Raw genomic sequence first — 18,969 nt, 5'->3', positions numbered from 1 at the left:
GGTCAGCCTTTGCTTTTTATTTTCTCCAATACTACCTACCTTTGGTGTGAATATAATAAAATATGGTTATTTATGGTGGAGGGAGGGAGGGAGGGAGGGTCACCCCACCCCCCCACCCCCCTTTTTCACTGTCTGAGAGCAGGAAGAAGAGCCAGTGAAGATGGTAGAAAGCAAGGAGAGAGTGAATATAGACAGGAAAGACAAGATGGAGAAGATAGACAGGAAAAACAGGAGAGACTGTTCAAATGCTGATTGAATCTGCTCTTTCTTTTCAAATTATGCTGTCATTTGACTAGCCAATTAATCAATAGAGAACAAAACTAATACCATACCAATATCATACCATATGTAACAGAGTTCATAAAGACAAGGCAGTACAAGTCTCTCTCAAATTAATGAGTTTAACAGAAATTCTTCCCAATTAAGTTTCATGTGTGTTTATAGAGACAAAGTAGTCATAGTCATAATTCTTATCACATGGTTGGCTTTCTTTTTTATATATATATTTCTAACACCTCCTTTAGGCTGCTGTTAGTTGTATTTTAAATTGTAGGCAAGGTCACTGAGCAAACAGCTTGTCTGTAGCAAGTTTTCAAAATATTCCATGTTCAGAAATGTGCAAACGAATGACGCAATTTCCCTGACTTCAACAGTTATATTATTATTATAATATTATAATATAAATGGCTAAATACACAAATGCATTCTACACCCTATACATGCAGTGTGATTGTTGTACCTGGTTTCCTTGTGTTTGTTCCCTGTATTGCTGTTTAGTTGTAGTAGATATAGTAACGGTCGAAATAAATGTGTGAGACAAAAGTAACTTGTTCTGTGTTTGCTTGCTCGCAAAATCAATCACTAAACTGGAAAAGATCTGTTCTGTCCATTTATAAATTAATATACTGGAGGAATATTGATAATAACAATAATAGTTATAAACATAACAACCTACCTCTTGTGTTTGGCCAACAGAGAGGGCTTTTCCCTGTGTTATCATATCATTATCCAGGGAATTTTGCTGAGCATGCATGCTGCTTTTCAGCAAAGCCCTACTTCACAGTCATACAGTTTCATGTGTTCACATATGGATGCTTTATTGATCCATACGTTTTTTGACATCTACGACTTGTCTTAGCTGTTTTGACTCAGGGTTGTCTTGGTCTCAACTTCTTCCTGCCTATCTAAAAATACAAAAAAAGTCTAACTTTATTGATGTTTGGTTTATTTTCTCCCCAGCACTACAAAAAAATTCAAGGTAGTTCACCAGCAGAATCTGTGTATGTATTGTTCCTCAGAGCTCTATGCATTAGTCTGGTGCTGCCACCACAACAAGGCCCTAAGTCTCTATCCAAACTCTTCTTCTGTGGTTCCTCGGTGGTGGAACGAGTTACCAAACTCCATTATATCCCATACACTCGTACTTTGCTTTTCAACTTGACGGATATACATTTGTGTTTATGTTAGAAATTTGTAACAACTTCATGCATTTTATTTTACAACTACACTTATTTTGGCAGTTTCTTCCCACATTAATTAACTTAAGTCTTTGGTTGACAAAACACTTTTCCAAATTGCTTCCTCTGTTTTATAGAGATATTACATCTCTAAATAAATACAGATATTACATTAAATTATCAGTTTAAATTGATAAAGTTTTAGAAATAAGCATTGCAATTCACCTGGCATTGAACTTGGCACACAACCAATCAGGGCCTATCAAGTTAGGTTCAACCAATCACAGTACACTGTCTTAACTTTTAGTGCATAATGACAGTCTAACGTTGGTTTTCTTTCATATACAGCAACTTTCTCTCTGTTTGGTTACCAGACATGTAAGCACACAGCTTGAGCCAATGGAATATTTATTTATTTTTTTATTTTTTTTTAAATTTTTAAAATTTTGTCATGGCCCTGGGTCAAAAACTGTTTCTGCAGGTTCACTAACATGTAGGTATGAGCCTTTTGTTTTTAACAGCTAGTGCTCATCATCGGTGCAGAGGCATCTAGGTGAGCATCATTTTTCTCATCATCATTCTCATCGTTGTCTCCTTTGGCGCCACCTGTTGGTGTGACCTGTCGTTTTGGCAACCGCTGGGCTTTCATCTTCAACACATCCCACTTCTCAGGAACCAGGCCTTTGTTGAAGAGCAGAGAAGCCAGGTAGGAGAACAACAAGATGGCCGCTAAGGAAGACAGCATGCAGATGGTATTGACTGGAGCGCGTTGGACGTAAACACCGTCCTCAAGAGTGCATCCTGGGAAGTGGAGGACAGGTGGTAGCCCTATCATCGGCTCTCCAGACAACAGTCTTAACAACAGCCCCACCAGAAAGCCCATAATGGCCCCGTAACCGTTGGAGATGTTGAAGAAGAGGACGCAGACCAGTTGAGGGAAGGTTGAGATGTAGGTTAGCAGCATGCCGAGAATCCAAAACACCACAACGCTATTGTGGAGGCTGGTGAGCGATGTACCGGTCAGACCCACAACTACCACAGTGACACGGATCACCCACTGGAGCTCTCTCTCTGAGGCCTGAAGGGAGAAGAAATGTAAGGAAGAAAAGTCCAAAGACATGCAGGTCAGGTGAACTGGAGACTCTAAATTTCCCATAGGTGTGAATGTGAGGCTGAGTGTGTTTGATGTAGTATGTTATATGACATGTATATGATGTAGTATGTTATATGACATGTATGTGATGTAGTATGTTATATGACATGTATGTGATGTAGTATGGTATATGACATGTATGTGATGTAGTATGGTATATGACATGTATATGATGTAGAATAGTATATGACATGTATATGATGTAGAATGGTATATGACATGTATATGATGTAGTATGCTATATGACATGTATGTGATGTAGTATGGTATATGACATGTATGTGATGTAGTATGGTATATGACATGTATATGATGTAGAATAGTATATGACATGTATATGATGTAGAATGGTATATGACATGTATGTGATGTAGTATGCTATATGACATGTATGTGATGTAGAATGGTATATGACATGTATATGATGTAGAATGGTATATGACATGTATATGATGTAGAATGGTATATGACATGTATATGATGTAGTATGGTATATGACATGTATGTGATGTAGAATGGTATATGACATGTATATGATGTAGTATGTTATATGACATGTATGTGATGTAGTATGGTATATGACATGTATATGATGTAGTATGGTATATGACATGTATGTGATGTAGTATGTTATATGACGTGATGTAGTATGATTTTTCTCACCTGGGTCCTCAGGATGTTCTTGTAGATGTTGGAGGTGAAGATGGAGGCTGCAGACAGCAGGGCGGAGTCAGTCGATGACATCACAGCGGCGGCCACGGCTCCGATACCGATGACGGAGATGTAGGATGGGGTGAGGTGCTGCAGGACGATGGGCAGGACTAGAGTCGCCTCCCCACGCTCAAATGGAGATGGAGAACCATAGGAAGTCAGGTTCCAGTCTGAGGCATGGACAGATAGATACAAACATTTTGAGACATGAACTGGCAAAAAGGGAATCTGCACACCTTACCAATTTGATGCAATAGAATAGAAAAACTGTAGATAAGGCAATGAGACGTCCTGCAACACTGCTATGCAGAAACACATAATTTATTATTGAGCTTTCGGTGCTAGACCTCCTTCAGGGCAGGAAGGTTTTTCATGGCAGAGCGTCTCTGACTGTCAGCATGAAGAAATTGTGAGCAGCAGTTTAGCTGCTAAAGAGGTTTTTTTTTTATGAACGTATAGTTTAATTGTTTTAGTGTTATCGTCACAAATATTTGCATGTATGATTTTCTTTTCTCAAACTAAATCTAGTTAGCCTTTAATGGGGTTAAGGTACTGCAAACTGACAAAGAAAACATGCTGATTTATTAAACATTTTCAAAAGCTAGGTCTCCCCAAACTTTTGCTGGGCAGAATATATATTTCCATGTTAAATTGTTCAAAGCTTTAACATCCTATTGTGTATAAATAATTTATACCTGTGGATGCAGCCATTGCCCCAATCAGAATAGGAGGAATTGCGAATACAACGACAAAGGCGGAAGCAACGAAGCAGCTGATCTTGGCGGTGGCTGACGAAGAGGCAGACAACGTCCTCTGGTGAAACGTCGAATAGCCAAGATTACCCAAACTCTTCAAATCAAAGAAATGTCAAAGTCATTTGAAGTCAAGTGAAGTGACAAAGTCAAAGACAAACTATTTAGGCTCATTCTCTGTCAAGTTCTTTGAGAGATGCATGTGATAAAGGGCTACAGAATTAAACAAACTTGAACTTGAACTAGATATTTTCATGAGAATTCTCTAAAGAAAAACAAGGTTTGAGGAGTGCAGGAAATTTCCCATCCTGTACCTAACCAACTTCACATAAATCGGAACTTGGATGAGGCTCAACATTAGTGTTGAGCCACAATCAAGGATCAGTTATTTATGGACTGTATATAGTCCTAACTGGAACTTTGATATTTCCTTGATATTTCATCTTACCAAAATGAGGAGATTGTCAGCCCAAATCCCGGCTTTCTCTGCCTCCAGTGTACCGATCCAGGGGGCCTGGAGGGTGTTGTTTAGGGCCGTCTGGGTGATGTCCAAGGAGACAGGATTCATCAAAGTAAATGGGACACACAGCCACTGCAAAGAGACAAGAAACATCTGACTCGCCAACCAAAGTTTCAAATATCTGAATAAAATTCTTCAAGCAGATCCAAGTTTCTCTCTGCCTGTGCTGCCTGTTTGAAAGATATAATGCTACTGATACTCAAGCACTGACATCAGGATGTCAGTGAATACTACATGAAGTCTCAATAAAAACCAGAAATGTAAATGTAACAGAAATGTAGATGAAAGAACTGAATCAAGTATTCGTCACTGTGGTTGTATTGTATTGGTTGTGGTTAGATCAGAAACTAGACCAGCAACTAATATATGTTTCTGGACCTAATGTTAAGGAGGGTTGTTGCCTACCTGTATCTTATCAAAGTCTGCCTGTGTGAGCAGTTGTCTTGTGATATATTTTTACCAATACTTCATTACTGTACTTAAGTAAGATTTTCAAGTATCTGGACTTTACTCGAGAAGAGTAGAGAATTAATGTTAGTGATTTGAGGTGGTGAGGACTCTTTCTCATCTCCTCCATGCAGTTGCCAGATCAGTAAAAAACAGTAAAAGGCCCCATTTACACTTGTCATTTCATGCGTCCCTTATCCGGATAGTATCCAGATATGATTTATCCACATTCCATTTACGCTTGGCCACATCAATGCGTCTCCGTTAGCCAGATAGAACTCTGATTGCATCTCTCCCTGCTTTCCCGCGCTGTATGCAAATGTGGAGATGGCAGGCGCCACAGAAATTTTGTTTTTGTATGCATTTCTGCGTATTCTTCAAGTTAGACGGCAGGCGCGACTTCACACAGATTATTAAAAAAAACACTTATAGTGAGAATGTGCGTACCGCTACAGAAACTGACCCATGCTGCGCACATTTTGGAGACAGTGGGGAATGGCAACTTCGATGACAAAGTAGTGAAATAAAGTAAAAATGGCCTTTACACTCAGTTCATTTCCAGGCCTACTCTACAGCAAATTAGAAATCCCTCTAATAATAATATTCTGTCAGAAGAACGTCTACAACTAAATAGTGTCTTTGTTGCCTATCATTTGTCCAGAAAGAAGTAAGTGAAGTAAGTGCATTACAGTCTTTTAGCAGAGCCCCAATTTGTTCCAAATAATTGCGACAAATTCAAGGTGTTAAGCAATTGGACTTAATGCCATGAGGTTACAAATTAATGATGCGTTATGGTTTTGTGGCGCATGGCCGGGTGCACTGGAGATGCCGGTGCCGGGCGCACAGCCGTCCTCTACAGCCAGCTCTCCACCACCGCAATGAGCTTCTTGGGGTCAACCTTTATATCTTCATATATATTTTTATTTTTAGTTTTATAAATGGTCCGGTTCTTGGAGCTGGCGGCATTAACTGCTGCTGTGACATGTTGCCACTCAAACTTTATTTCGTTGGTGATGCCCGAACTGAGGCCACCGGGGAAATTTCTCTTTTCCGTCTTTGCCATTTTCTCACACAGAGAATAGAATGACAAGCACATTTACATGCATCAGTATTCATTGAGGGCATTGTTGAGAGACGTTTTTCCGTTTGGGAGGAATTGATGGTTGACATATGCGGCTTGACAAGACCGATGCATTTACACTTGGCAGACTTGAGGATACATTGCGTCTCAAGCCACCTCCGAAGGTGGTGAAGTTATAGTCGACACTCTGGAATTTCACTCAGTAGGTTGCTACAACGTTACATGTGACGTTGCGGCAACGTTCCAGCAACGACTCTTCACAAAAGGATTGCGCGGCTTTTGCTGACGCTAAACCTGTGCAAATAAGACAAAAAGAAACCGTGTAATTCACAAAGCACACGCAAAGGGTGAAATGCCCCGCTAACTGCGCTGCCACGCAAATAGCGTCTCGGTGCTCCTGTGCTACTTGCACGTATTTAAATTAGGTAATATGCATACATTTGGCGCAAAATTGCCCCCTTTCTATGCAAATGAGCCTCATTGCAAAAACAGTCCAATTCACAAAGCTCGGCGCTAATTGCCACACGCAGTTAGAGTGAAATTATTAGCGTCTTCAGAGAGTTGGTGGTAACTGAAGCGCATTTATAAGGGGTGTCACGCCCAGACTTTATCACTTGTTGATTTAACTGAGAATTGAATTGGATTGACCTTGCAAATGTCTCTGCAACAATTCCACCTTTGTGTGACCTAAAAAATAAAATTGTCTGTAAATACAGTCTGTAAATAATATTTTGACATTATTATTATTATTACTATAGAACTTTAACACAGATTGCTTCACAAACAAAAGCAAATAAATCAGTACAACCAAACAATCAATACAACTCAATTTCTCACTCTGAAAATATTTTCACTTATCTCACTAGTCAGCATAGTGGGCCTTATTTTGGCCTAAAGATTCAGCACCATGGACAGCTCCGCTCAAACTCATTTACCGCCAAAGAGGTTATGTTTTCGGTGCGTTTGTTTGTGTGTCTGTCTGTTTGCAGGATTACGGAAAAACTACTGGCCCGATTTTCATGAAACTTGGTGGAAGGGTGTAGCATGGGCCAAGGAAGAACCCATTCAATTTTGGAGTGGATCCGTATATTGGTTGCGCTTGCACATTTGCATATCATAGAAGACTGGATTGGCCTTGGCGGAGGTCTGCACTCTCAGAGTGCCCTTCTAGTTTATTTTGGGATGCAGTGAGATGCAATGACAAACAAAGGATGCAGTGACAGGATGCAATTGTGTCATGAAAAATAAATGAATAAAGCTCCCCTACATTCTCCTTTGTTCTCCGCTTCAAATCATGCCATCTTCTTTTGCAGTCTGAAGGTGTGCGTTTGGAAACACCAACAGCACTGACAGACTGGGATATTAAATCCCAAATATGGTTTCTCGCAGTCCCGGTTAAATTTCTTGCCTGAAGTTTTGAGGAATGCCTCTGCACCTCGTCCGTCAGGACTTGCAGCTCGCGGTCTAAAAAAATAATTTTTCTCTAAGGCAACATTTATACTTTGCCACATTGATAATTGCAATCAGACGCAAAACAGGGGCAAATTGCACTCAGTTGCAACAGGTTATGGGCGTGTTTGCGCTGGCATATCATTAGCGCAATATCTTTTGTGAATCGGTCCTTGAGATGGAGCAAATAGCGGTTGCAAATGATACACAATTCATGGTGCTATTAGCGGCCGCAATCCATTCTTTGTGAATTCGCCCCTCTGTGTTAGTAGGGATTTGCACTTTTACTTCCAGCACCTCTGATTTTTGCACTTTTTCAACCAACTGTGGTGTTCCTGGACTAAGTAGGGGTGAAGTATCTTGCTCAATGGGGGATGGGGAATCAAACCTTGGGCCGTGCGGTTGCAGGATGACCTCACTTAACCACTGCACGGCCATCCTTACTACAACACTATGAAACCTGACACCAGGATTTAAGCAAACTCACCAAGCTGAGGAAGATGAGAATGAGCTGTATGATGTCTGTGTAGGCCACAGAGTAGAGACCTCCCAGCAGTGTGTAGGTAATGGCCACTGCAGCAGAGATCCAGATGCTTACAGTGTAGGACAAATCCAGAATCACACTCATGGTTGCACCTACACACACACACATGCACACACACACATGCATCAGTGTTAATAGAATCACGGTTAGGAGTGTGACACAATCTGTAGGATTTTATCAAGTCTGTGGGAGCGGAGCCTTGCTCTCCCATAGAGTGAGGTAGTTCAGAAGAAGGTGACTTAAAGAGGACTGAGCCGGTACACACACCTATGTACGTACACACGTTTATTTTTCACATATACCTATCTAATTCCTTCAAGGTTATGCATTGAAGGAAAGAAAAGGAAAAGTTCAACTGGGCTGAACTTTCTGTCCGTTTCAGCTCTTATTGAAAATGAATTGAAATGAACGGATGAGACGGACAAACACAACGGATCAGTGTCGCCGCGGCTAACGTAACTTAAATACCTCAGGTAATAACGTTACCTGCTGTTAAAGTTTGTCAGACAGTAGAAGACGTGGATGTCTGTAAATGAATGGCGGAGAGTGTAGCTCAGTGTGTGGGAGCAATGGTCAGCTAGCACGACACGGTTATCGGTTAAATTACCTATTCCGCTAAGTATTCCACTAACGTCACTTCAATACCACAATAACGTTACCTACCGTTTGCAGGACAGAAGACGTGGATGTCTGTAAATCGGCAGAGACTGGGGCTCTGTGGCATTTATCAGTGTGTGGGACTGAATGTGGCATTTAGCCCATAGGCGAGAGGCCAACTCTTAGTCAAAGACGCCCTCTAGAGGCCATCTCACGAAGCGACAGGCGTATGACTGACTGCCTGTCCTGAATTTGGCTCCCGATGCCCTCGGCTGCGCCGTGGGAAAAATGAAGAACCTTGTGTTACATGACCCTTGCTTGTTTGTGTGTGTGTGTGCGTGTGTGTGGGAATACATGCAGGAGATGTTGCTCCTTTGCTGTAGTCTCAGGATGAGACCCGTTACGCACGCAGCATACATGTATGCACTCTGTATTTGTTGGCCTTCAGTGTTCACTGCTTACATACCTAAACTAATAAGTGTTCCAGCCACCCAAAGAATGTCAATTAGAAGTGAAGTCGTCGACAGAACAGCCGTTGGTACTTTTCCGTACTTGATCTGGAAAGGATCCATCATGGTCATATATTTTCTGTCTCTCATCGGCCCGGCAAAGAAAAGACCACCTTAATAATAAAACAAAGACAGATTTGCATTCTGTTAACAAGATAGATCGCCTACAGTTATTCTTGTCACCACATTTATTGTTGTTGAACCATACTTACTGTTTTTTTTCTTGTCATTAGGAAAGGTTAGGAAGGAATGAGTGATGATGTTACAATCTCTCCTTTTGTTGAGTGAGTCCATCATATCCACTGGTAACCAATCCCCAAACACTCTGTGACAGGCCTGTATTATAATTGCTCTGATGTTGACAGACTTACCGAGAATAAAACCGATTACATATCCTGCAGGATAGTTGATAGCCCAGATTAGGCCTGAAGAGGGGTTGTAAATCATCTCTGCTATTCCAATAATGAAGCCTCCTCCAATCCACGTAGCTGAGGGATAAACACACACACACACACACACACACACACACACACACACACACACACATACACAAAGTATATTTCTTGAGATTCCTCGATCTAAGTGCCAGTTTTGTGAGTTTTATACAGGAATACTAAATCCTATGAAATACAAATTTTGAAAAACTGTAAAAACTGCAAACACTTTCCAGTTTGGATAACTTGACTTAAAACTTAAAAAAAACATACTGCTCATTGCCAGTGTAAAGTGAAACATTTGCACATCCAAAAGGTCTTCTTGACAGAGGTTTAAAAAGAGCCTTTATTGAAGCCCATTGATTTTTAAAGACATTTAATAACTCGTGGATCATGAAATTTATATAATACATATTTTTATTCGATGCACTTTACAGTAGCATGATTTTTAGTATGTGTCATGGTCCCTGCCTGGCCCTTGTGTTTTCCTTGTGTTTCCCCTTCCTTGTGTTCCTAGTGCTCCCCTGTCGGTCTCTCTCCCTGTCCATGCTTTGTTTGTGTGTGGGCGTGGTCTCCCTTCCCTGTTCTCCTGGCTCCCAGCTCAGCTGCCTGCTATCAGCTCATCACCGGTCTGCTCGTCTGCTCACCTGCTTCCTATCAGCCCACAGTATATTATCCCCAGTTTGCCATCCACTCTCCGCCGGATCATACACTTTGTTTTTCCATGGACTCGGCTACCGTTCAGCCTACCAGCCAGACTCCAGCCTTCCTGCCTCGCCTGCTTCCCTCGTCGGATCAGTTCGGCTCCCCGCTCTTTGGAGCCCGCTCTGCCTGGCTCACCTCTGCTCTTTGCCTGTCCTGCCTTGGCCCAGCTGCATGCCAATCCTCAGCTCCAGGGTTCCGACTGCCTGCCCAGGCCCTCGCTCCAGCTTCCAGCTACCAGCTACCAGTCCTGTAAATAAACTGTCTTTTGAACTGTGCTCCAGCCCCTTGTCTCTGTGCCTGCATTTGGGTCCTCACCACACCTCACCGTAACGGTATGATCCGGCCAGTCATGGACCCAGCAGACACACCCTCTGCAACTGGATTACAGACCATTTCCCTTTTTGCTTACTTTGCCTGTCAAGCAGCCTTGTCTGCTAGCAGCCGGCCAGCTAGCTTCCAGCCTGCATCTTGCCATGTGACTCGGCCTGCTTCCCGGCGTGCAAGCAACTGGCCAGCTAGCCTCCAGCCTGCCTCCCAGTTTGGTGGTTTTGGTCCTCCTAGCCTTCAGCCTGCTTCACAGCCTGCTAACCACCAGCATGATAGCCACCTGCATCCTAGACTCCAGCCTGTATCTCGGCCAGCACTCCGGTCTGCTTGCCATCAGCCTGTCTCCCAGTCTGCTAGCTTTGGGCCTACTAGCCACCAGCCTGTCTTCCAGTCTGCTAGCCTCCAGCCTGCACCTCGGTCTGCACCTCTGACTGCTCTCAACCAGCCTGCACCCCGGACTGCTCGCAACCAGCCTGCACCCCGGACTGCTCGCAACCAGCCTGCACTCCAGTCGGTTAGGCTCGGGTTTGTGAGTCTGCAACCTGCCTGTCCTGAGCCGGCTAGCCCACTACCTGCCTGTCCTGAGCCGGCTAGCCCGCTACCTACCTGTCCTGGTTCTGCATTCCCTGAGACTAATTTGGATCAGCTGTGGAGCCACCCTGACGTCCAGCGGTCACCCTATGAAGGGACTCGCCTTGCCTTTTTCACGGGGAACCGCAGAGTCTCCAAAAGGAGGCGAGGTCCCCATGGCTCCCGACGCCACTGGCTCTCTCAGCAGCGCCACAGAGTCTTCGCTGCCCAGCGCCATAGAGCCTCCGCTGCCCAGCGCCACCGAGTCTCCGCTGCCCAGCGCTACAGAGTCTCCGTTTCCCAGCGCCACTACTGAAGTCCAGACTGTCCCTGCTGAGTTGCAGCAATCTCCTGTCCCTGCTGAGTTGCAGCAATCTCCTGTTCCTGCTGAGCTGCAGCAGTCCCCTGCTCCTGCGTCGCGAAAGCTCCCAGTCTCTGAGCTGCGGTGGTCTCCTGTTCCTGCGCCACGAAAGCTCCCAGTCCCCGAACTGCAGTGGTCTCCTGTCCCTGCGCCGTGGAAGCTCCCGGTCCCCGAGCTGCGGTGGTCTCCTGTCCCTGCTGAGCTGCAGCAATCTCCTGTTCCTGCTGAGCTGCAGCAGTCCCCTGCTCCTGCGTCGCGAAAGCTCCCAGTCTCTGAGCTGCGGTGGTCTCCTGTCCCTGCGCCTCTCCAGCCGCCGGTTGCCGGCCCTGCACTCCAGTCTCCGGCCTCCAGTCCTGCATTCCAGTCTCCGGCCTCCGGTCCTGCACTCCAGTCTTCGGCCTCCAGTCCTGCACTCCAGTCTCCGGTTTCCGATCCTGTACTCCAGTCTCCAGACTCCGGTCCTGCACTCCCGCCGCCGGGCTCCGGTCCTGAACTCCAGACGCTGGAAGCTGATCCCGCAACCTGCCCCGACCTGCAGCCGAATTTTCTGGTGCTTGCTGCATTTCCTGACCTCCAGCATCGTCGTCGACCTCCTGAGCGGCCCAGCCAACGTCGTCGACCTCCTGACCGGGCCAGCCAACGTCGTCGACCTCCTGAGCGGCCCAGCCAACGTCGTCGACCTCCTGAGCGGTCCCGCCAACGTCGTCGACCTCCTGCGCGGTCCCTCCTGCGCGGTCCTGCCTGCGTCGACGGCCTCCAGGTCATCCTCCTGGGCGACTCGACTCCGCCGCTCTGGTTGTCCTCCTGCCCGTCTTCCAGAGCTGCTCCTCCGCTCTGGTCGTCCTCCTGCCCGTCCTCCAGAGCTGCCCCGCCGCTGTGGTCGTCCTCCTGCCCGTCCTCCAGAGCTGCTCCGCCACTCTGGTCGTCCTCCTGCTCGTCCTCCAGAGCTGCTTCTCCTACGTCGCCAGCTCCCAGGTCGATCTCCGGAGCTGCTCCATCTTCGTCGCCAGTATCCAGGCCATCGTCCAAACCTGCACTGCCCTTCTGCTGTCCTGCCTCCAGGCCGTCCGCCTGAGGTTTCCTGTTTGGCCTCTGTCCAGTCTCCAGGCCATTCGCCTGAGGTTTTCTGCTCGGCCTCTGTCCTGCCTCCAGGCCGTCCGCCTGAGGTTTCCTGTTTGGCCTCTGTCCAGTCTCCAGGCTGTTCGCCTGAGGTTGTCTGCTCGGCCTCTGTCCTGCCTCCAGGCCGTCCGCCTGAGGTTCCCTGCTCCGCCCCTGTTCAGCCCCCAGGCCACTTGCCCCTGAATCACCTCTGCTCTTTCCCTGTCCTGCCTTGGCCCAGCTGCATGCCAATCCTCAGCTCCAGGGTTCCGACTGCCTGCCCAGGCCCTCGCTCCAGCTTCCAGCTACCAGCTACCAGTCCTGTAAATAAACTGTCTTTTGAAGTGTGCTCCAGCCCCTTGTCTCTGTGCCTGCATTTGGGTCCTCACCACACCTCACCGTAACAGTATGATTCAAACCTGTACCTGTAGTATTGTTAGTGCCATGCTCTACCCATGGAGGTACATAGTCCTATGTAAAAAAAAAAAAAAAAGTGATAAAAACATCCAAATGGAAATTGTGTTTTCACACAACACCAGTAGCATCCAAAAAAATTGATTTCTATGAACTCACCTGTCATGGTGAAGATTCCCACCACCAAGCTGATGCCTCGATTTGCCAGCAGAGTTACCTCCAGTTTGTTGGATTCACTCTTCTTCTTTTCCTTTTTTGTTTTAAAGGAAGCCCAGATGCCGATACCAAGAACCAGCAGGTAGAAAAACACCATCGCTATCACTCCTGGGACGTTGAGAGCCATGGTGAACCGACTTTTGTTTTGCAGAGTAAAAAACAATTCGGCTGGCTGAATGATTTGCTCTAAATGAACCGACTGACTGATTGACTGACTGACTGACTGTGTGGCTGACTGGCACAATACACAGGTTCACTGTCCTGTCACTCACAGTCCTCAGCCTAAATGAGTGATGAAGTGGAAGATGTTTAACCGGTTTAGGTTGAAAAATGCCTCAAGCTACTTCAGAGGTAAACAAGCAAATTCTTCAAAGTTTTGGTCCGTAGAAGTCTCCAGGTTTGTTGTGAATGGTGAAATCTTGTCAGTTGTCCGATGTTAGCAGTCCTCAGATGTTGAGGTGAATGTTTCAAACAGCTCACATGGATTTCACTTGGCTCTCAGCTCTAATTTCTCTTCTACTGCTCCAAGAGTGACACTGGTTAAAGGCCAGCTGTATCTAAATCACATTGTCTATCTGGGTACTGTAGTGTCTAGCAGCCAAAGACAAGTTTGGAAAACAGAATATTGTATCCACCCCTCTGTAACTTTCCATTGGGGACTGTTCGTTATTTATGAGGGGGGGGGGGTGTGTGCAAAACGGGAGAGGCACGTCAAACTTTTCAAGCACTGGGGAGGGACTTATGTTTTTTATTTTGGCTTTAAGGGAGGGACATACAACTTTAAATGGTTGTATGGTGACGGGACTCACTAAACGTGGTATCTCCCATCCCTACCTTAACCTCAGTGGACCTCACGCCCGACTCATCAGCAGTACGGAGCTGTGCTCCCGGTGGGCAGCCACAACACCCACCTGGGTTTGGGTCGGGTCCGGGTTCATATTCTTCACAGTCCCTACAGGAAAGACACCGGCTTCATGTATAAACGTTGCGCACGTTCAAAAAGGTTGTGTACGCTGGTTTTCACGCACACGTCGGGATGTATAAAAATGAACTTGCTGCGTCTGGCTTTGTCAGTTGGCGACGCCAAACTATGAAGTAGTGAAACTCTCCAAATGTTTCAAAATAACGTTTTCACTCCATTTACTGTGCTATGTCTATGAAGTAGTCTATGAAAAACCAGAATTATTTCCGCTGATACACCATAATAGTTTGGTTATTTATGTGGATAATGTTTAACATTAGAAAGGCCAAAACCCATCTGGCATTGTTATTTTCAATTTTTAGTTCCAACACTGGAGGAAAATGGTATTTTTTCCTCCCTCCATGACTTTTCCTAAATATGAGGGTTTTAAATGAATGAAAAAAGCCACTGAGGAAACAGATACAGGCACTCTGCGCTATATCGCCGCGTTGGTTTGTGTGAATGCGCGTCTCTCTCTCCTCCGGCTCGCTTCAAGTAGGTCTGACTTATTGAGCGCAATGAAAACCTAGTCAAACTAATTTCCCACAGATGACATCAGGCCTTACTCACAGTGCCAAAACCAAGATCGCCAGTAAACTGGACAGTTTTCTTTGTTTATGTGACATGGAGATGTTAACGCACGTCGGGGACTGTACAGTTGCCGAGGCTCACAGGAGGCGAGGCGCACAGATCCAGCTCTCCTGGGAACAAAACGCAGTCTCGGGTGGGCAGATGCACTCGGAATAAGTCCTGGAACAACTGTGTGATGTCCAAACGAGTTGTGTGTAGTACCTGCTCACACAAACCACCGAAGTTGTGGGCTGACTGCTGGACTAAACGGTAAGAAAGGAAAGGTCACCCGTGCGTAAAACTAAAAAAAAAAAAAGTAGTGTAGAAAAAAATGCCACAAATTGCCATGTTTGGAGCGGCAGCACTGTGAACACTGGACATGTCACATTATATGGTTTTGTTTTTAATCTTTGAATCAGTTCAATTGTGCAATTTTACCTTTATTTACAAAAACACTGCATCACATTGGACATATTTGGAGAGGGGAGCACTGAACACAGGCACATTCACCATTGTTTTTGAAAAGAAGGTGACAAGAGGGGCATATTTATAGTCATTTGCATAGTTAATTCTGGGAGGAGACAAAGCGGGGTGAGAGGCTCGTGCATGTGAGCTCAATTTCACGTTGATTGGGACGTATAAAGGAAAGGTGCGCAGGACCTGGCGTGCGCGCGGTTTTATACATCTGAAAATTTCTGTGCATACGTACTTTTCAAGTTTTGTGAGTACGCCATCTTTCAGTATGAAATCTACACAGTCTTTTATACATGAGGCCCCAAAGTCCACGTTTATCTTTCATTGCGTTTCAGATTCTCAGCGGCTGTCATACCCAGAGTGCACGTTGGCTACGTTGGCGGTGAACGCACGCGCACCGCGAGGGGAACGGTCAAGGCCTATTATATTCTAAAAAATTATATTTAAAAAGTAATCAGTTATAATTTTATTTTATCAATTTATAATTTGACAATCAACATCTATGGTTGGAAAAGGACAGCCTTTGCTTTTTATTTTCTCCAATACTACCTACCTTTGGTGTGAATATAATAAAATATGGTTATTTATGGTGGAGGGAGGGTCACCCCCCCCCCCCCTCATAAATAACGAACAGTCCCATAGTCCCTCAGGCAGCAGCAGCACAGTGAAAGACAGCAGAGGAAGAAGAGCCAGTGAAGATGGTAGAAAGCAAGGAGAGAGTGAATATAGACAGGAAAGACAAGATGGAGAAGATAGACAGGAAAAACAGGAGAGACTGTTCAAATGCTAATTGATGGGCCGCAAAATCTGCTCTTTCTTTTCAAATTATGCTGTCATTTGACTAGCCAATTAATCAATAGAGAACAAAACTAATACCATACCAATATCAAACCATATCATACCATACGTAACAGAGTTCATAAAGACAAGGCAGTACAAGTCTCTCTCAAATTAATGAGTTTAACAGAAATTCTTCCCAATTAAGTTTCATGTGTGTTTATAGAGACAAAGTAGTCATAGTCATAATTCTTATCACATGGTTGGCTTTCTTTTTTATATATATATTTCTAACACCTCCTTTAGGCTGCTGTTAGTTGTATTTTAAATTGTAGGCAAGGTCACTGAGCAAACAGCTTGTCTGTAGCAAGTTTTCAAAATATTCCATGTTCAGAAATGTGCAAACGAATGAAGCAATTTCCCTGACTTCAACAGTTATATTATTATTATAATACTATACTATAAATGGCTAAATACACAAATGCATTCTACACCCTATACATGCAGTGTGATTGTTGTACCTGGTTTCCTTGTGTTTGTTCCCTGTATTGCTGTTTAGTTGTAGTAGATATAGTAACGGTCGAAATAAATGTGTGAGACAAAAGTAACTTGTTCTGTGTTTGCTTGCTCGCAAAATCAATCACTAAACTATATAACAATAATAGTTATAACCATAATAACAACCTACCTCTTGTGTTTGGCCAACAGAGAGGGCTTTTCCCTGTGTTATCATATCATTATCCAGGGAATTTTGCTGAGCATGCATGCTGCTTTTCAGCAAAGCCCTACTTCACAGTCATACAGTTTCATGTGTTCACATATGGATGCTTTATTGATCCATACGTTTTTTGACATCTACGACTTGTCTTAGCTGTTTTGACTCAGGGTTGTCTTGGTCTCAACTTCTTCCTGCCTATCTAAAAATACAAAAAAAGGGTAACTTTATTGATGTTTGGTTTATTTTCTCCCCAGCACTACAAAAAAATTCAAGGTAGTTCACCAGCAGAATCTGTGTATGTATTGTTCCTCAGAGCTCTATGCATTAGTCTGGTGCTGCCACCACAACAAGGCCCTAAGTCTCTATCCAGACTCTTCTTCTGTGGTTCCTCGGTGGTGGAACGAGTTACCAAACTCCATTCGATCCGCAGAGTCCCTCTCAATCTTTAAGAAAAGGCTAAAGACCCAGCTCTTTAGTGAACACCTTCTCACCTGATGGACTGTGTAAAAAAAAAAAAAAAAAAAAAAAAATCTCTTTATCTGCCTCTATGCACTTTATGCATTGCCTCGTAGCACCTATGTCCTGTTGGACCAGAACTTAGCTTTATGGCACTTACTCTCGTGGTTCTCTCCTGACTAGAACCTTGCTTGTGTTGTATTAAAATCTCATGTGTACGTCGCTTTGGATAAAAACATCTGCCAAATGGGAAATTGTAAATTGTAATTGCATTATTCAAATTCCTGTGCATTGATTGGTTGGATGTTGAAGGGTTTAGTCCTCCTGCAGATAGATCTACATCTCTGTTCACTCTTAAGAAACTCCTTAAGCATTATTTTTACATTTTGAAAGAGCTGCACACTGTTGTTGCCTGTTTTGGTCTCACACAGGACTTGGTCTCGACCCCCTTCAGTGATACCCTGCATTCAGGTGGTGTCGAATTTACAGTCTGAACGAGTTTCTGACCAGGAAGTGCCACATGTACACCTTATTATGTCGAATGATCAAGTCGGAGAAATCAGGATTGTAGATGCAGCACGAATTGGCCAAGAGTAATCACTCTTTCCAACATGGCTGAACAGAGCACAGAATCTGACGTGAATGGCAGAAACTTCATACAATAAAGCCAAAAAAAAGAACCAAAAGAACAAATTTAAAAGACATGGATATTACTTGATAACTATAGTGCTACAGCAGACTTCGAAATATTATTCATAAATATACACTATTGTTTTTTATTGTAAAATTGATATGTACATTTTGCCTTGAAATTAAACAATTGAAGTTAAACTGTTTGTCTTCATGTTACAACCATCCAACCAGAACTACTGTAGTTCATAACATCAAATGTATTCCTTTGCCAAATGGATTCTGCATATTTGCAAATAGCTTTTTATAAATACAAAATGCATCAAAAGTTTGCAAATTCTATCCCATACACTCGTACTTTGCTTTTCAACTTGACGGATATACATTTGTATGCATTTTATTTTACAACTACACTTATTTTGGCAGTTTCTTCCCACATTAATTAACTTAAGTCTTTGGTTGACAAAACACTTTTCCAAATTGCTTCCTCTGTTTTATAGAGATATTACATCTCTAAATAAATACAGATATTACATTAAATTATCAGTTTAAATTGATAAAGTTTTAGAAATAAGCATTGCAATTCACCTGGCATTGAACTTGGCACACAACCAATCAGGGCCTACCAAGTTAGGTTCAACCAATCACAGTACACTGTCTTAACTTTTAGTGCATAATGACAGTCTAACGTTGGTTTTCTTTCATATACAGCAACTTTCTCTCTGTTTGGTTACCAGACATGTAAGCACACAGCTTGAGCCAATGGAATATTTATTTATTTATTTTTATTTAACCTTTATTTTACCAGGCAGATCACTTAAAACAATGAGGGGATAAAAACATGGGAATAAAAGAAAAATACTTTCATTATTTGTATTTTGTTCAGTGATATATTTTTAGTTTTCTGGTTATTCAATTTTATTTATTTTTATTCTATTTTATACAGAAAAGGTAAAAGACAACAATGCACACAGAAAAATAAAGACACAAGTAAAATTTTGTCATGGCCCTGGGTCAAAAACTGTTTCTGCAGGTTCA

At 43.6% G+C, this 18,969-nt stretch overlaps 1 protein-coding gene across 1 annotated transcript; it reads right to left on the bottom strand.

Moving 5' to 3' along the window:
- Positions 1 to 1,919: 1,919 nt before the first annotated feature.
- LOC139914646 (high-affinity choline transporter 1-like) lies at positions 1,920 to 13,472 on the bottom strand. The gene is made up of 8 exons (XM_078288764.1): positions 13,289 to 13,472; positions 9,592 to 9,708; positions 9,178 to 9,333; positions 8,058 to 8,206; positions 4,522 to 4,665; positions 4,017 to 4,170; positions 3,274 to 3,491; positions 1,920 to 2,535 (listed from the first exon to the last, which is right to left on the bottom strand). Exons 1-8 carry the CDS (start codon positions 13,470 to 13,472, stop codon positions 1,972 to 1,974), a joined length of 1,686 nt encoding a protein of 561 aa, XP_078144890.1. The 3' UTR covers positions 1,920 to 1,971.
- Positions 13,473 to 18,969: the final 5,497 nt, after the last annotated feature.

The sequence above is a fragment of the Centroberyx gerrardi genome, chromosome 15 (assembly GCF_048128805.1).
Source record: "Centroberyx gerrardi isolate f3 chromosome 15, fCenGer3.hap1.cur.20231027, whole genome shotgun sequence".
Classification (NCBI taxonomy): domain Eukaryota; kingdom Metazoa; phylum Chordata; class Actinopteri; order Beryciformes; family Berycidae; genus Centroberyx; species Centroberyx gerrardi.
This window is presented reverse-complemented; position numbering and strand designations above follow the sequence as displayed.

Bases quoted from the DNA above. Each gene is read 5' to 3' on its own strand.
- LOC139914646 (XM_078288764.1), bottom strand. From the start codon at position 13,472: ATGGCTCTCAACGTCCCAGGAGTGATAGCGATGGTGTTTTTCTACCTG. The intron at 9,709-13,288 runs GTGAGTTCATAG...TTTATCCCTCAG, and splicing joins GGGAATCTTCACCATGACAG to CTACGTGGATTGGAGGAGGC. The intron at 4,666-8,057 runs GTGAGTTTGCTT...GTCTCTTTGCAG, and splicing joins TTCTCATCTTCCTCAGCTTG to TGGCTGTGTGTCCCATTTAC.